This window comes from Haliotis rubra, unplaced genomic scaffold (assembly GCF_003918875.1).
Source record: "Haliotis rubra isolate DU_JTF1 unplaced genomic scaffold, ASM391887v1 Scf61, whole genome shotgun sequence".
Lineage (NCBI taxonomy): Eukaryota > Metazoa > Mollusca > Gastropoda > Lepetellida > Haliotidae > Haliotis > Haliotis rubra.
Genome location: NW_025767313.1, coordinates 131696 through 150371, shown reverse-complemented (window position 1 = coordinate 150371; position 18676 = coordinate 131696). Strand labels below are relative to the sequence as shown.

Here is an 18676-nt window from a genome sequence, read left to right as displayed (position 1 = left end):
TTCTTTATAAGTTTATTCGATATCCCCTTGAGTATAATTATCATCATATTGCAGACCGGTGTATCAATATTTCTAATGCATCCCTTGTTAAGAAAAATAACATAAAGTATAACACAAATCTCGCGAAACGCACTCGCGAGATCTCGCCGGCGGCCATGTTTGTATAGCTTCGCGACGAGCAGCCCTCATCATCTATAAGACATTTTTGATAGTTTGCCGGAATGCGATATGTCAGAGCTGAGTTATCAAGCCATTCGGACTGCTAATCAGGCTAGAGAAGCAGTGAGTGTCTGATGTTCATGCTGCTCTTTCGTCGGTGTTGTCTAATGATACATTAGTTTTGAAAAAAATCACGATCAGCTGATAAAGTAAATGCACGAATAAAATCAAATGATATTTATGTTATATTTCACCGTGACATTACTCAGGATATAGTCATGGTAATCTTTTATGATCTACATCTTATATTTTTAAGAAAAAAGGTTACGAAATCTGTTGTAAAAGACCAGGTTTTAGCGATATAAACATGGGCATCGTCGTGTAAAACATTGCAGTAACTATGCAGTAAATAACGTCCGTGGGAGTTTCACTATTACATTGTCACTTACTTGACAAGGACATTAGAATCTATGTCGAAACGTCGCCCTTCACAGAATAAAAGAAGTTGTATATCCATAAAAATTGCCATCATTCTTCATCAACTCAGCTTCTAAATGCCCATCAAAGAAGATATTACATTGTTAGTAGCGTTAAGATACTATTATTTTATTGTTATAATTAATTTGTTTATCAGCTGCAGCTGTTGAAATGTGTATCAAATATTTGGTCAAAAGGAATACTGCTTTCTGTCACTTTCACATTTTGGATTCACGTTTAAAGAAGTAGTACTACTGAAGTGAATAGCCTGAGAGGGGGTCACTCATTCGCATGACTGCCAGACCACGAGCATGGTCTGTGCTTTCAGATATAAAAACAACCCTCTCACTTATGGTATGTAAACTGGTTCTCATAACTTTAACATAAAACTAGTGATGGGTAATGGCTTGAATATAGTCTCACAGTTTTATTTCAATGTTGTTTCATGTTGTTCAAAGTGTACCACAATATTATGTCATGCCTTCTTTCTTCATCTGTAATTGATTATGAACCCGAATTAAGACCCTTCAACTGCAAATGTTTATAAATTCTCTCATATTGATGGGTGTTTGGTATGTAAACTGGTTCTCATAACTTTAACATAAAACTAGTGATGGGTAATGGCTTGAATATAGTCTCACAGTTTTATTTCAATGTTGTTTCATGTTGTTCAAAGTGTACCACAATATTATGTCATGCCTTCTTTCTTCATCTGTAATTGATTATGAACCCGAATTAAGACCCTTCAACTGCAAATGTTTATAAATTCTCTCATATTGATGGGTGTTTTTCTGTGGTTACAATGGATGAAGTAATAGAGACATTACATATTGGTAGCCTGATGAAAGTGTTCACTTGATGAAAGAGCAAGTTCCAGTTATGAAGTTGTTTTCCTTAAAAGTGTTATGTCTCCATTATTTACTATTTCATTTATGTGAAGTGGGTTTCTGGTTTTATATTGTATTGGAATGTATGATTGTGTAGAGACTGAGTGGAACCTACTTCTATCAGCATCACAAAACTAGGCAGTGAGTTTTCCTGGAAAATTTTGTTGACATGTCTGACTACCATTCAAGTATTTGGGGAAAACAGATATTCATGAGTTTATATTTTTTGACAAGATCTGTTTGTATTTTGTTTTAAGTTAATGGTTGAAAGAAATCAAGAAATATATTCAAATATGTGATTGCAGTTTATCGTAGGGATGGGGTATGCATTTATATGCAGTGTGACCAACATAATTTCTTTGCTATTATCAAAACAATTGTGATACCTTTAGCTATCTAACACATGTAGAATGGCCTTTCCTTTCCCAAATTGAACCACCAATGATTTTAGTTTTCCCCCAACTTTTTATGAACAAAGGATTCAGAATATTAGATGCCAGAAGGCACTTATAGTCACTGAATTATGAAGCAGTATCCTATTTGTTTTCACATTCTGTCTATGACTCCACCAGATCTGAAAAATATCCATAGGATATACATTGATGTGCCATAAGTTAGCAAACATCTGTGTGACGTCACGAACCTGGAAGTATATTTGCACTTGTCATACTTGCTCGCTGAAGGTCAAATATTAAATCCACTAACCTAATACTTGGCAATATATCCTTTGGAGATATAGACTATCAGAATCCAATGTGGAATTTACCTATAGAGGTTCTGAATGTACGCTTGAGAAGTGATTCCTAGATCACCACTGATATCGCGCTGAAGGTCTTTGGTGGAGTTAATGTTGTCAGCTTTCTTTCTCAAGTCTCTTTTGATGAGATTGTGCAGGCCACACTGTATATCACTGTTTAAAACATTATAGAATATGAACCTATTTGAAACCCAAAATTGATACATGTGTATTTTAAGGTTAGGGAGTTGTGTTAAACATGTTAAGCATTTCGACATTCTTCTACATGTTTTGATTTTAGTTAGGGGTAGTGTATAACACATGGTATCATTTTCAGTTCTTATTTTCTGCTCTGATTTGGTTAATGGTAATCTTGTAGGACCTAATCATCCCAGTGATGCTGATGGCATGCGTGCTCTAATTACTGATGATATTCATTTGTAGGATGAAGTAAAAACTGATACAAGGAAGAAGAATCTGCTCATCCTTGTCCTGCATTACCTGTCTGAAGAAGGGTAAGATACCTTGGATAAATGCCACTGTGATTGAAAACTTAGATCATAGTGAATGTTATATAATGCTGTATATTTTCCTGTCATCCGTTAAAGGAAGGCTGTTCTCAGCTGAAATATGAAGTTTGATGCATGGTTCCTTTTTTCCAAAATTTAAATATAGAAGATGTTCATTACAAGATAAAGGTCAATCCCTGGATTATAAAAAGAGTCCCCAAACCTGCATTTTTTCAGTGCAGCTAGGAAGGCAAACTGTATGGATACTGTTTCTGATTTTAGCCACTGGTCCAAGTAAAGTAAAATTTCCTTTGGTGTAGTAAGATCAGCTTGTTTTAGTCTGTAGGGTTACAGGTACAAATCAAACTAAAAACTTATGCCAAAACGCATGTTTTCTGACAATGATGTAGTGGTATTGATACATAATATTACACGACAATATCAATATGATTGGTTGGAATGATTTCTTTGATGGTAGGTGTTATTGATATGGATTCTCCAGCATTGATTTACAGATATTTGGAGTCTGCCCAGTCACTAGGGAAGGAAACAAACATTGATCTGAGCCGATATGAAGTGTGTGACAATATTGATCTGGAGACTATACTTATGGAGTATGAGTCCTACTACTTTGTCAAGTTTGCCAGATATCCCAAGGTGACAAAAAAGCTCACCCAAAGTGGTAAGTTACAAAATGACTATGGTGGAGATTTTGCATTTTGAGCATTAGCTAACTGCCCTACGTCATGTATCCTTTGAACTGCTTGATAGACAGTTACAACTTACATCATGTGGATACTGGCAGCAACTGAGCTTAATGATCATCCTTCAGGGATGGACTCGTTGAAGCCCTATATTGGTAGCAGTCAGTTAGACCATGTCCACACTCATATTGTCATAGGAACTTAAGGAAGCTAGAACAGTTTCCTTGCTGGTTACATGGTTAAATTGTGTAGTTAATCATGTAAGGACACAGAAAATTTGTTCAGTTATTCAGAATGTCTGTTTTAATAATATACGTTATCAGGAATCGATACAAATCATATTCTCTGTTAAAGGGATGGAACCTTGCGGTCTGTTCATATTATGTCAAACTAATGTGAGGGCTAGTAGACATGGTAGAATTTCAGACTTTATCTGTTAATGTAGCCTTTTTTTTAGGGGTATCCTTTCGGTTTGTCATTATTTGGGCTAGTAAATGTGTTCAACATTATTTTTTCCTTTGCAAGATGTAACTGTATAAAAATGATCAACGCAAATGAAGGAAGTGAAGTTAGAGGAGAAAGTCACTCTTTCATATTGTATCTCCCTCTTGGCACATCGTTTGATAAGTACATGTTACTGCACACACTGAATAACACTTGCCATGAGATGTTGATCTTTTACTAAGGTTTGTTCACTTGGACCAAACAACCATGTATTCAAGTTGATTAAGAGCAGATGTTTTTGTGCTTTCCACTACATGTGTTAGAGATAATGTTCTGAGTGATTCCGTTCACGTTCAAAAGTAAACACATTGTTTAAGATCAGAAAATTCTCAGTATTATCAGTATGTAGTGTTCAAGTAGCCATACAATATTGTGAGGTGAACTACAGTGCATGTTTGCTGTACTGTGATAGTTGACCCAACATCATTATTTGCATGCTTGTCTCCCCATGTTCTCACTTTGTTTGTTTCTTCCTTCCTCACAGGCTACCAAGGTAGAGTTGTCAGTTGCACGTTGCTTTTTGTATATTTCACCCAGCATGGTTGTTGTGATCCGCTTCTCATAGAACATGATATAATCAGCTTGTTCACTGTTCACAAAATCTTGCAGGAATTTGCATGGTATTAATACAGTAAAGGAAGAGTTGTGAAGGAGCTAGCATGGTAAAGTTTGAGGTGAACAATAGCTAACACTGTTGATGCATGTGATTCACTGGGCATGTGATTTTGTTGTTTTTGTTGATTGTTCTTAACACATATGATACATGCAGGAAACAAAGAGAAAATATGCTACACAACTGAGATGGCATGAAATATACTAGATGGAGGTGATGCCTGATATATACTTAGATCATTGAGGTTGCACATGAAATACACTAGATCATTTAGGTTGCACATGAAATACACTAGATCATTGAGGTTGCACATGAAATACACCAGATGATGGAGGTTGCACATGAAATACACTAGATGATGAGGTTGCACTTGAAATACACCAGATGATGGAGGTTGCACATGAAATACACTAGATGATGAAGTTTGCACATGAAATACACTAGATGATGAGGTTGCACTTGAAATACACTAGATGATGGAGGTTGCACATGAAATACACTAGATGATGGAGGTTGCACATGAAATACACTAGATGATGGAGGTTGCACATGAAATACACTAGATGATGGAGGTTGCACTTGAAATACACCAGATGATGGAGGTTGCACATGAAATACACTAGATGATGGAGGTTGCACTTGAAATACACTAGATGATGAAGTTTGCACATGAAATACACCAGATGATGAGGTTGCACTTGAAATACACTAGATGATGGAGGTTGCACATGAAATACACCAGATGATGGAGGTTGCACTTGAAATATACTAGATAATGAGAGTGACACCTGAAATATAAGCTATGATGAATCGACACATAAATATACCAGATGTTGAATGTGACACAATACATATACTAGATGATGAAGGTGACACGTGAAATATACTAGAAGATAGAGAAAACACAAGAAATATACTATATGATAAAGGAGGCATCTGAAATATGCTTGATGGTAGAAGAGGCATCTGAAATATACAAGTTGATGGTATAATTCTTCTTCAAACCATTTGCTTTTTACTTCAAAAACATCACAGAGGCTGCCGAGGTAGAAATCGCCGATGTCCGACATGTTTGTTTACAAACAAAAGGGTCAACGAGTTCAATGTATTCATACGCGGTGAATCGGTCACTTTAATCAACGGTCCTTAAACTGCCATTTAAGTACGGTTTTCATGAGCTCTCAGCCAATGAGAATTAAGTATCACACAATGTCGTGCTAAAATACATGATGAAGGTGACACCTGAAATATACTAGATGATAGAGGAGACACAAGAAATATACTAGATGATGGAGGTGACAATGTGAAATATACTCGATGATAGAGAAGACACAAGAAGTATACTAGATGATGGAGGTGACAATGTGAAATATACTCGATGATAGAGGAGACACAAAAGATATACTAGATGATGGAGGTGACAATGTGGAATATACTCGATATAGAGATATTTTTATCCCCATATGCAATATCCCATTATCAATGCTATCACAAAGATTGGCCTTCACATGTTTTAGTGCACTTGACTAGAGGTGTGACGATACAGAAATTTTACGATCCGATACGTATCGCGATATCATAGAACGATATGATTTGATACGATGCATATCACGATATGCTATCTTTAGTTATTTTCTTTAAAAAGTGTATCTTGATAACAAGAAACAGTGTAAATTTTGACATAACCGTCAATTTCTGGTGAAAATTCACAATTTAAAGGTCAACGATACATATCACGATACAGAAAAAAGTATCGATATATTTATTGTCAGAAAAAGTATCACAATAATTGATACAACGATATATCGTCACAACTCTACACTTGACACTCAAGAGCATTCAGCACACATTGCTTCAGCATTTATCATTAGGCCATGAATACATGCCCATTTTGGAAGATATTTAATCCTTAAACCTTAAAAAATACTTGTAATAAAGACATCTTTCACAGACTGTGGTGTTGATCATCAGGCCCTGCCTTGCATCATACAGCAACAGATATACAAATAAAATTAGATAGGATCCATGAAGATCTGGGTTCAAAATTGGTCTTCAGCCATGCTTGTCATAAGAGTCTCAGGTGATAAACGGAATCGGGATGACCAGACAATCCAGTGATCAACATCATGAGCACCAATTGCGTAGATTGATGCTCATGCTGTTGATCATTGGATTGTCAGGTCCCGACCCGATTATTTACAGACCACTGCCATATAGCTGGAATATGCGGCATTAAGCTGAGTGCGGCATTAAGCTACAACCCAACCAACCAACAACCCATGGGAATGTGATTTTGATGAGGATCCAGAGTCAGAACAGGGCCCTCGTACCTCATGCTTGTCAGTCTTCTTGTCATAACAGCCTTCAAAAAGTATGTTAGCAGGTGGTCAGGTTGTGTGTGAACACTAATGCGGTGGCAATAGTGTTTTGGATCGTTGCCAGTACTGTCAGTCATTGGTTTACATGGTACAGAGATGATTTCAACCCATGTTTAACAGGCCATTGTGGTATGGTTGGAACACTGCTGACGTATATTTCACTCCCTTGCTTGTATGAATATTTATCCTTGCTGACAGTACAACCCTGATCTCTAAGTTACCATGTGGAGAGTTTTCCATGAATACGAGATAGGTCTAAATGTTACACAATAAAATACATCTTTGTAACTCAGGGAACATGTGTAATGACAGTGTTTGATGGAGCACTAGCTGGTTGTATGGGATTTCTGGAGCAGAATGTCTGTTATTACTCTTTCACAGTGTATCCCGGTATTTTGTTCATTAAAGCTTGTACACATCTAGTGTTAAACAGTTAAATACTACAGTCAGTAGTGTTGCCCCACCATGCTGACAGATACAACTGTTTGACATGGGTATGGTTTTGGACATTAAATATAAAGATAAACTGGTTAACTGAAAACTAAATTGACCCAGAAGAAATTCCGTTTTTCCTTGATGTCTGTTCACTTTACCTATTGACATTGAAGTGTGCGCTTTTCTTTCATCTAGCTGGAGAAAGAAGAGGAAAGCTTAATCGTGCAAACAGGTAATAATCACATCATTATTCAACCAGAACATCTGACCTTTTCATGAATCCAGGATGTAACATGTCTGAGACAGATAGCTTCTTCTGTGCTAATATGACCTATCAAGTTTAAGTTTTTTTCTGTGCCAAACACATCTTTAGATACCTATCAGTAGGTTTTAGTCCCAATATATGAATGGTTATGAACTTTGTTTTCAAGACCAAGATATATTTAACAAGGGATTTTGACTAGAGGCCATGTACATTTCAGACAACTGAATGCTATGTGCTGAAAGATTATGTATTATCATCAGATTGTCAAACATGTTACAACTTCAGAGTGGTATGTTTCAGTGTGAAATCCACAACCCCATCTTTACCAAAGATCCCTCAGGGACAGCGTCAACCCAGCCCACCCCAAGCATCAGGCTCCAACCGTCCTCAGTCAGCCAAGACCAGGAGGACTGTGTCTGGTACACGGAAACCACCATCAGCTGCAATAGCACAAAATGGCCATCCACACAGTAATGGGGCATGTGCTAATGGAGACATAGCAGGGTTGGCCTTACAAGGGCTCACAGTGACAGGCATGACTTCCCATGACAATACACCAGTTGAGAGTCCGCATAAGGCATTTCAGAGAGGGAAGGTGAGGTGACTTTGTTCCTTGAAGCTATGATTCTTGTGTGTGAAAAGTTAGGGATGCTGTCTTCTAGAGAACCAGTATTATATGGACAATGCCTCTGAAAGAAGTTAAATGTTATTGTAGTGTGGTTTACAGAACAACAGAGTTCAAATTTATCAGCAAAGTTAATTTGAATTTTTAGCTCACCTGAATTAAACTTGATGTCTTTCAGTGGCATTTAGAAGTTGTACATTGATGTCCAAGATATTTTTATGGATTAAACTTCTTCATAATTTTCCTCACGACGTTTCGAGACCATTCCAGGTCCCTTCATCACGTTTCGAGACCATTCCAGGTCCCTTCATCAGGTGATCTGGATGAAGGGACCTGGAATGGTCTCAAACGCATCGAGGGAAATTATAAAGAAGTTTAATCCATAAAAATATCTTGGACATGAATTAAACTTGTTGAAGATTACAGAGCAGTTCAGATGTTGGAAACTTAAAAAAGTTATGTCACATTCTATTTTCATATCTGTACATGTACAGACTTGTGCCAAGTATATTCGGACACTTCTGGGTTCCATAGCGTGACGTGTTGTATTGGTAATCATTGAGGCACCCGTAAAAAAGCGTTACAGCACCAGTAGAAATGACCCTCTTTGAGATTATCTCCCTTGACACAAACTTTGTCACGTGATCCTGTGGAAGTGTCGTCTGCTTGTTTACATTGACTACACATCCACGTTTAGTCAATGGGGCAAAAAAGCAAGAATTAGCAAGTGGCGTGAAGGAAAGTATTGTAAAATTATATCAGAATGCATCAAGTGTTTTTGGAAAATTGGTGAATTATTAGACATAGCCAGGCCTACTGTTCAATCTATTTTGAAGAAGTTTCAAACGACAGGCTCAGTCATAAATCATCGTGGTTGTCCAAAGAGAAAAATTACTGGATGACTGGGATTGTGCCGCTATTTTGCAGATCACAAAAAAGAATCGTAGAAAGACTTTGAAGGACATTACAAGTGAATTTAACACTGGTAAAGCAGTGTCTGTGTCCACATGAACTGTACAACATGTTTTGCAAACAAATGGTTATTTTAGATGCATTGCAAAAAAGAAAATGGTGGTGAAAGACGTAAATCGAAAAAACAGAGAATTTGGTGTCGTAAAATGAGAAACACAACTGTTGAGAACTTTTGGCGAACTGTTATTTTCTCAATTGGTGAAAATAAAAGAATTTATTTGTGGAGAAAAGCATGACAAAAAGTATAGGCCAGAATGTGTATGTCCACCAACTGGACGTAAGGTCAAAGTTATGATCTGGGGTTTACATTTTACGGTGTAGGAACGCTTGTGGCTGTGGATGGTAACATTAATGCAGTTAAATATGTTGACATTGTCAATTCCAACTCGTGGCCTATTGTAGCCAGGCATTTTCCTGGAAATGACTTTATTTTTAAACTTATCCTATCTCACGACTTGCACCTCTCTCTCTTCATTCGTCCATGAGTGGAAACGACTTAAAACTTTGCTCCAGGCCTACCTTGTCCCTGTCCCCGTGCTGTGCCTGCCTTCCTGCCTCAGCCATGGTCACTAGTCCGTGAAAGCACGAGGCATGTGAAGTCCTCACCCAAGTGATCACCTCACATACTCATTCTCTTTCTTGTTGCTCCACAGAGTGGACATGGAAATGTTTTCGTCTGAGAATTGCTCAAAATGGATAAGCCTGTTCAAGCCAGTAAACGAAAGTTTTGCGCCCGTTGTAATAAAGTCTTTTCAGCTTGGGACCCACACACGTCATGTGTTGATTGTGTGGGTTGTTGTGATTGGGACACACGTTGTCCTAAGTGTTCAGGACTGTCTAATGAGGCTTTTAATTCTTACAAACATGTTTGTGCCAGACGTTTGGCAGATAGGGCTAGGAATGCTTCTGCGGGGTTTGGTCCATCTCCCGCTAAGAAACAATGTTTAGATCGCCCCACCCTCCCTGCTCACCGTTCTAAATCGCCCGTCTCTCTTGACGAGGATTTTATGGACGCTTCGTCGGATTCCTATTTGTCTGAGAACGTTAAAAGGCTTTTTAGGGCGCTTCCCTCACCTAGTTTAAGTTCTCATGGGCATGCAAGGGTGGTAATGACTGATATTTCCTCTACGCAAGACCTGCGATCTACCTTATCTCGTAGATCCGTTTCTTCGGAACGTTCACAGACTTCGAGAACTTCTAAGTTCAAGCATTCATCATTGGAACGTAACCGTTCTCCTATTCCTACGGTTTCATCCCACCGAAACAATTCACCTACATGAGTTGAGTCACCATCTGGTGCGAAGGTTCGAATGCGTTCTTCTACTGCTGGGAGGAGTCGTTCTAGATCTCGTTCACGCTCGAGCTCTTGTCGTCCTTCCAATGTACCAGTCCCAACCGATACCCACCGCGATTCGTTTCACCACCTAGCCGTGCAGCCAAAGGTCGATTGAGTTCACTCAGCCGAACCAGCTCACCTGACCGAACTGATTCACGTAATCCAACGGGTTCACCAGGAAGAACCGGTTCACATTCCCGAGCCGGCTCACTTTGCCGAGCCGGTTCACCCTGCCGAGCCGGCTCACCAGACCGTAATCGAATGGGTTCACCTGACCGAACTGATTCACGTGATCGAATGGGTTCACCTGACCGAACTGATTCACGTGATCGAATGGGTTCACCTGACCGAACTGATTCACGTACTCGAATGGGTTCACCTGACCGAACTGCTTCACGTGATCGAATGGGTTCACCTGACTGAACTGCTTCACATAATCGAATGGGTTCACCTGACCGAACTGTTTCACTTACTCGAATGGGTTCACCTGACCGAACTGATTCATGTAATCGAATGGGTTCACCTGACCGAAGTGATTCACGTAATCGAATGGGTTCACCAGGATGAACAGGTTCACATTCCCGACTCAATTCACCTCAACATGTGTCTCAGTTCGACTCACCATCTCATAGTTGAATCAATTCACCACAGCGTTTTGATTCCCGTAGTCTGCAGGCTCACCTAGTCGAAGTGGTTCGCCTTTTCAATCCGGTTCACCTAGCCGTATGGTGTCTTTTCGTCAGAGGGATTCTAGAAGTCGGTCTCATTCACCTCAGGTGAATCAGAATATCCCGTCTAGTCAGTCTAGGGTTAGTGAGCACTTGCGGTCAGTGCCTTTACATGATAGTACCCCTAATCAACGTCGTTCTGTGCGGGTGGTTTCACCTGCTAGGCAGCGTTATGCTTCAGTGGATCAGCGTTCACCTTCACGCCATACCACTTCTACTTTGCCTCGGTCACAGGTTATTGCTGAGGCTTGGAATCCTGCACTTGATTCCTCTCCAGCGCCGGATTTAGACACCATGCTTCGTGCCATTACATCGGCTTGGAATCAGTGTCGTTCGTCCTCACATGTTCAACAATCGTCTGCCATACCTAGCAATAATCGTTCTGTGGATTCGAGGGATCGGACTCGGTCTCAGACTCCTTTACCTTCACCTGGGCAGTCGGACATGTCCACTCCTGATGGCAGTTTTGATGTTGTTGAACCGGCTCACGTGCTAGCCTGGAAAGTTGAAAAACTTCAGCTACCTCTTAGTAAATCTCCAGATGATTTGGCCACGTCTTATGCCGTGACTAATAGAGATATTTCCAGTATCACACTTCCTTTGCGTCCATGTCTTCAACAATTACCTTCTTCTCGTGATGTGGCTTTCAACAAGCTTAGAAGGACGAAGGATGGTTTGTCTGCTCCAAGGTTCCGACCATCGACGGCACATACTCATGGTGTTCAACTTTGGTCAGCGGCACCGTCAGTTGATGATGACATTTCCATGGTCTGTGGCAAGCGTTCCAGTTCGCCGTTTTTTGTGGAAGACAGGGGATTGGCTCACTTAGATACTACGGTTCGGCATTCTATCCCTTCCATTAGCTGCATCATTTCGGCTGTTGACGCTGTGGCGGCGGCTGTCAATCATGCCTATATGGACCAGGACGCGTACATTAGGGGAAGTATGGCTCTGATTTTGGACCAATTCCAGGTGGTCTTGGGGCAACTGTCTCATTTCTTTGGCTATCTACTTGCCATACGACGTCGGAGCCCTTTGAATTTATCCTCATGGGAAGATAGATTCAAGGCTGATTTGTTTCATCAACCATGGTCGGGGGATACGGTGTTCAGTGGGTCTATTGCAGAAGTCGCATCCAAGGTGGACCGTCTTAACCAATTTCAAGTATCTGTAGATTTGTTGGAGTTGCAAAAAATTCAACTTCAAGACTCTATGCGGCATCGTCAAACCCCACACTTTACCCCTTCCAACCCAGACCTTCGTGACTGTATGAAAGGCAAGGCGTCTTCTCAAGCACGAGGCAGGGGCAGGAAGCCTTTTCGTGGTTCACGTCGCCCCATTCGACCCGACGCTGCAACTGGAAATAAAAATTCCAAACAGTGACTCACGGAAATCAGAGCTCGGATTGGTTCTGCCGGTTCCGGCGGTTCCGGTGTTCGATTCCCCTGTAGGCGGGAGGTTAGGTCTGTTTGCTCCCAACTGGGAGTTTCTAGGAGATCCATTTGTCACAATGACTCTCATTCACGGCTATCGAATGCCTGTTGTCGGGGAACCATTCAACCTTTCCAGCGAATGTATCCTCAGGATCAAGCTGCAGTCCTTTCGTCCACAATCTCAACTTTGCTGGAGAAACATGCGATAGAACGCCTCGATCCGGTGTGCATAACTCCAGGGTTTTACTCCCCGATTTTTCTTGTGCCAAAGAAAAACTCCAGCAAGTTGCATCTCATCTTCAATATGAAGACATTCAACGCTCGTTTCCTTCAACAGCCACCTCACTTTCGAATGATATCAGTCAGTCTTCTACGCTCAATTCTGAAGAAAGGGGATTTCATCATATCCCTCGATCTTCAATACGCATACCTTCACATTCCGATTCACCCAGATCATCGGAAGTATCTGAGGTTCACCTTCGAGGGCCATCACTTCCAATGGAAAGTCCTTCCATTTGGAATCTCTACGGCCCTGTGGCTTTTTACTCGGGTGACCAAACCCATCAGCAGTTTCCTTCACTCTCGGGGAGTGACCTTCGAAAGCTATATCGACGATTGTATCCAGGCACAACAGGATCCAATCGTTCTTCAAATCCATCGGGAGTTCACCATCAAGCTGCTCAAACAGTTAGGGTGGCTCTTCAATTACGAGAAGTCGGAGTGAACACCGACTCGCAGACTTCAGTTCATAGGAGCAGTCTTCGATACAGAACAAGCCATGTTGTTTGTTCCCCAGGACAGGTGGACCAAAATTCAGCGTCTGGTTCCGCTAGCCTTGGATCACCCCAGAACTCTACGCCAGTGGCAGGAGTTGCTGGGCGTCTTAACGTCAGCTCAGGCTCTGACTTACAGAGGTCAGCTGCAGCTTCGCCCGCTTCAGTTATTTCTGCGACCTCATCTTCAAACCAACAACCCTCAGGAGTTGATTCGGTTACCCAGGGAACTACGTCCAATTCTGCGTTGGTGGCTCAACGTACAGAATGTTTGCGATGGCGTTTCTTTGGTGCCCTTCAGTCCAACCCATCAGTTGTTTGTGGACGCTTCTCTCGAAGGTTGGGGCGCCCACTTCTTTCAGCATCAAGTGGCAGGGCAGTGGTCGTCCGAAGACAAGTCACTCCACATAAACATTCTGGAGTTCAAAGCAGTATTACTGGCAATTCAGCACTGGGCGTCTCTTCTCAAGATGTCTCACTTGCTGATACAGTCCGACAACTCGACGGTAGTGTGGTACATCAATCACCTAGGGTCGACGGGTTCAGCAGCACTTCTACAGTGGACGTTTCGATTTTATCTTCTGATAGATTCTCTCAACATCGTAGCAAGAGCCAGGCACATCCCTGGAACAAAGAACGTGATTGCCGACGCTCTGTCTCATTCCAGTTGCCTGTCGCCCACAGAGTGGCAACTCCTGCCCAAGATTTTTCGGATGATAATTTACCCGCTCCATCGACCAAGTGTCGACCTGTTTGCCACTCGGTTCAACTCCCAACTGCCGAGATTTGTGTCTCCAATTCCAGATCCACTAGCTTGGGATCACGATGCCTTGGCCATTCCCAGGGGAAGGTCTCAACGCATATGCATTTCCGCCTCCGGCTCTACTTCACAAGGTCATTCAGAAAGTTCTGTTAACCAACAAAGTACAACTGCTTTTGGTAGCGCCCTTTTGGCCGGCGGGAGCTGGTTCGTCGCCCTAAAAAGTCTAGCCAGTCGAAGCAGCATTCCTCTTCCCGTGCGGGACGACCTACTATCACGAGTCAGCACAGACGTTCAATCTTCACGTATGGCACATTTGCAGAAAGCACTAATAGCCAAAGGTTATTCTCACAGAGTGGCCTCAGCTATTACTGCTATCACTGCAGTCTACACGTTCTTTGTATGATGATAAGTGGAAGAAATTTGAATGTTATTGTCGGGTCAGAGGGATCGCTTCCCCTACTACTGCTTCGCCCCAGGTTGTTGCGGAATATTTACAACACTTACGGGCTACAAGGAAACTCAAGGGTTCCACTTTAGCCACCTACTTGGCGGCTATTAATTCGGTCTTAGCCACGACTTCTGGTACGAAGGTTTCGACGGTACTGGAACTGCAGTACTTGCTTCGATCTTTTAAGCTAGCCGACCAATCCAGGAAATTTCGTCCACCAGCTTGGGACTTATCCGTGGTCCTTCGCCCACTTAGCGTCCGAGCATTATGAACCCTTACAGGACAAGGATTTTGAACAGGTTTCGTTCAAGACCTTTTTTCTGATTGCCTTGGCCACGGCGGCACGAATATCAGAACTTCATGCTCTAGATGTCAACCGTGTCCGTTTTTAACAGGGTAGACATGGCAAGGTATTTTGGGGATTACGCTGGGATTTTGTCACAAAAAAACAGTTGCCGGGTCAACCTGATCGTCTTTTTACAATCCCGCCTTTGTCTACTATATTGGGTCCAGAAGATGTCGAAGATCTGTCTCTCTGTCCAGTTAGAGCACTTCGCATTTTCCTTAAAAGCATCGCGCAGGCGCCGCTGTTTCATGCGTAAGAGACTGTTTATACCCTTGTCTACTGCTTCCAAGGCGAAGTCTCTCGCTGCACTCTCATATTGGCTACGAGCTACAATACTACGAGCCTACACTTTTGCCGGTTTGCCACCACCTACGGCATCCAACCCTCATGAAACCAGGGCATTGGCTTCTACTATGGCGTTGCATAGCAACTGCTCGTTAACTGCCATAATGGAGGGTTGTTTTGGCGATCTGACACTGTATTTTCGTCTCATTACCTCAGAGATGTGTCGGTGACGGATTTTCAAGGCCTTCATCAGTTTGGACCACTCATCCTTGCCCAGCAGTTGTCAGCGGCACAACATCGCAGATAATGAACTTCCTGGTGCTACGATGCTATATGGATCCCATTTGTGCAGTTGATCCCAAGTCGCGATCGTTTTCTGCTTGTGTACAATCTGAATAAATCTGAAACTTATTTCTGATTTGCGTCTTTGTTTCTTCCGGGATTTAGATTTCTCCTCTCATTTGTTTTGAGACTCTGGAGAGTCGCCACCTCACTTACTGTCCTCTGCTCCACGGAGTAATTAAGTCAGTGAAGTGAGTCATTCCCGAAGTGTTACACTTCGTAGCGTTCCTGCTCCTAAGTACCTATACACATCTATGTGATCTTACTGTGGTAAGTAGTGGAAGCCATAAGATGATGTTGTGGTACTGAACGTTAAAATTGTGAGTTTTCCGATTCAATTACCCTTTCACCCTCCTCGGGACGGTGTCTGTGAGGGTTGTTTCGAAGCAGGGGCTGGCCTGATACTAGTCGTTAGACTTTTATTACGGGGGTACCTTGGAAATCATGGCGATGCGACTGATTACACTTGCTAAGCTGCGTCCTTTGACTTTGTGAAGGTAGTGACTGAACACCACATTGCTCGGGAATCCCTGTCCCTGGGAGCACTTGTGCTTAGTAAGTCAATGGGTTCGAACTAACCCTCACACGTAGTAACTTTGGTAGTTATTGGCCTGCCTTGTAGTTGCTTCCTACGGTTGTTTTAGCATAACGCCTAGCTGTTATTGCTTGAACTTCGGGTAATCTATGACCCACCTTCCTACCGTGGGATAAGTGCAAGTCGTGAGATAGGATAAGTTTAAAAATTTGTAAATTTTAACTATAAATTGTATATTTATATACTTATCCTATCTCACGCGATAAAGTCCCACCCTACCTCCCCACTACCTAGATTACCACCGTTCCGGTTTTGTCCTTTTATGGCTCCAAGATCGAGAATGAGTATGTGAGGTGATCACGTGGGTGAGGACTGCGCATGCCTCGTGCTGTCACGGACTAGTGAGCATGACTGAGGCAGGAAGGCACGCACAGCACGGGGACAGGGACAAGGTAGGCCTGGAGCAAAGTTTTAATTCGTTTCCACTCATGGTTGAATGAAGAGAGAGAGGTGCAAGTCGTGAGATAGGATAAGTATATAAATATACAATTTATAGTTAAAATTTACAAATTTTCCAAGATGTCAATGTGCCCATTCATCCAGCTCTCCTTACCAAAACCTTCATGCAAGAATATGATATCAAGTTGCTGGATTGGCCGGCACAATCACCTGATGTAAATAAAATTGAGGATATTTGGCTGAAAGTGGATCACTAGAAAATTGCAATCAGGATATCTCAACTGATGAACTTTTTGACGAACTTTGCAGTGCCTGGCAATCACTGTCTGTAGAGTACATTCAAAGTCTGTGCGAGAACATTCCAAGGAGGATCAGAGAAGTACTTAATGTGTAAGGCCATTTGACAAAATATCAGAGCTAGGCATCAAGTATTTATCTCCTGTTCAAAATTTGAGTGGAATGTAAACAAAGTCACCATCTTGGAAAAGTGTCTGAATATAACTGGCATGCGTCTGTATATAGGTTAATACAACATTCAAGCTTTCAGGTTTGGTTTCTTGATTGATTTCCCAATTGTGTAGGTTGATGCTCGTGATATCAGTCATTGAATTGTCTGGTCCATATTTGATCAATTAAAGACAGATATCAGGAACAGTGACATGGTAGATTACTTGGCTTTGTACACATGTAAATGACATGGATTGTTTGCTTGACATTGTACACAGATGAAGTGGTTGTTTGCTTGACATTGTACACAGATGACGTGGTTGTTTGCTTGACATTGTACACAGATGAAGTGGTTGTTTGCTTGACATTGTACACAGATGACGTGGTTGTTTGCTTGACATTGTACACAGATGACGTGGTTGTTTGCTTGACATTGTACACAGATGAAGTGGTTGTTTGCTTGACATTGTACACAGATGACGTGTTTGTTTGCTTGACATTGTACACAGATGAAGTGGTTGTTTGCTTGACATTGTACACAGATGACGTGGTTGTTTGCTTGACATTGTACACAGATGAAGTGGTTGTTTGCTTGACATTGTACACAGATGACGTGGTTGTTTGCTTGACATTGTACACAGATGACGTGGTTGTTTGCTTGACATTGTACACAAATGACATGGATTGTTTGCTTGACATTGTACACAGATGACGTGGTTGTTTGCTTGACATTGTACACAGATGACATGGATTGTTTGCTTGACATTGTACACAGATGACGTGGTTGTTTGCTTGACATTGTACACAAATGACGTGGTTGTTTGCTTGACATTGTACACAGATGACCTGGATTGTTTGCTTGACATTGTACACAGATGACATGGATTGTTTGCTTGACATTGTACACAGATGATGTGGTTGTTTGCTTGACATTGTACACAAATGACATGGATTGTTTGCTTGACATTGTACACAGATGACGTGGTTGTTTGCTTGACATTGTACACAGATGACATGGATTGTTTGCTTGACATTGTACACAGATGACATGGATTGTTTGCTTGACATTGTACACAGATGACGTGGTTGTTTGCTTGACATTGTACACAGATGACGTGGTTGTTTGCTTGACATTGTACACAGATGACGTGGTTGTTTGCTTGACATTGTACACAGATGACGTGGTTGTTTTCTTGACATTGTACACAGATGATGTGGTTGTTTGCTTGACATTGTACACAGATGAGGTGTTTGTTTGCTTGACATTGTACACAAATGACATGGATTGTTTCTCACAATATTTATCACTGGATTGTCTGGACCAGACTCACTTATTTACAACCCATTTCATGTAGTTGAAATTTTGACGAGTTTGTCGTATTAAATTTTATTCCGGTGTATCATTGTTCTTTTTATTCAGGGAGGACAAATCATTGATATTCGATCTATGATAAATGATGCTACAAAGCTCAATGTTGAAGAGGGGATTGATTCAAATGTAAGTGCACGATAAGACT

At 41.4% G+C, this 18676-nt stretch overlaps 1 protein-coding gene across 1 annotated transcript in view; it reads left to right on the top strand.

Moving 5' to 3' along the window:
- The first annotated feature begins 157 nt into the window (after positions 1-157).
- Positions 158-18676, top strand: part of LOC124255790 (katanin p60 ATPase-containing subunit A-like 2) — a 40613-nt gene continuing 22094 nt past the window's right edge. The window contains exons 1-7 of the mRNA XM_046689712.1: positions 158-282; positions 2704-2774; positions 3284-3450; positions 4461-4469; positions 7598-7634; positions 7968-8262; positions 18580-18657. Of these exons, the coding sequence (XP_046545668.1) occupies positions 229-282; positions 2704-2774; positions 3284-3450; positions 4461-4469; positions 7598-7634; positions 7968-8262; positions 18580-18657 (711 nt within the window). The 5' untranslated portion in view covers positions 158-228. The remainder of the gene's footprint in view (positions 283-2703; positions 2775-3283; positions 3451-4460; positions 4470-7597; positions 7635-7967; positions 8263-18579; positions 18658-18676) is intronic.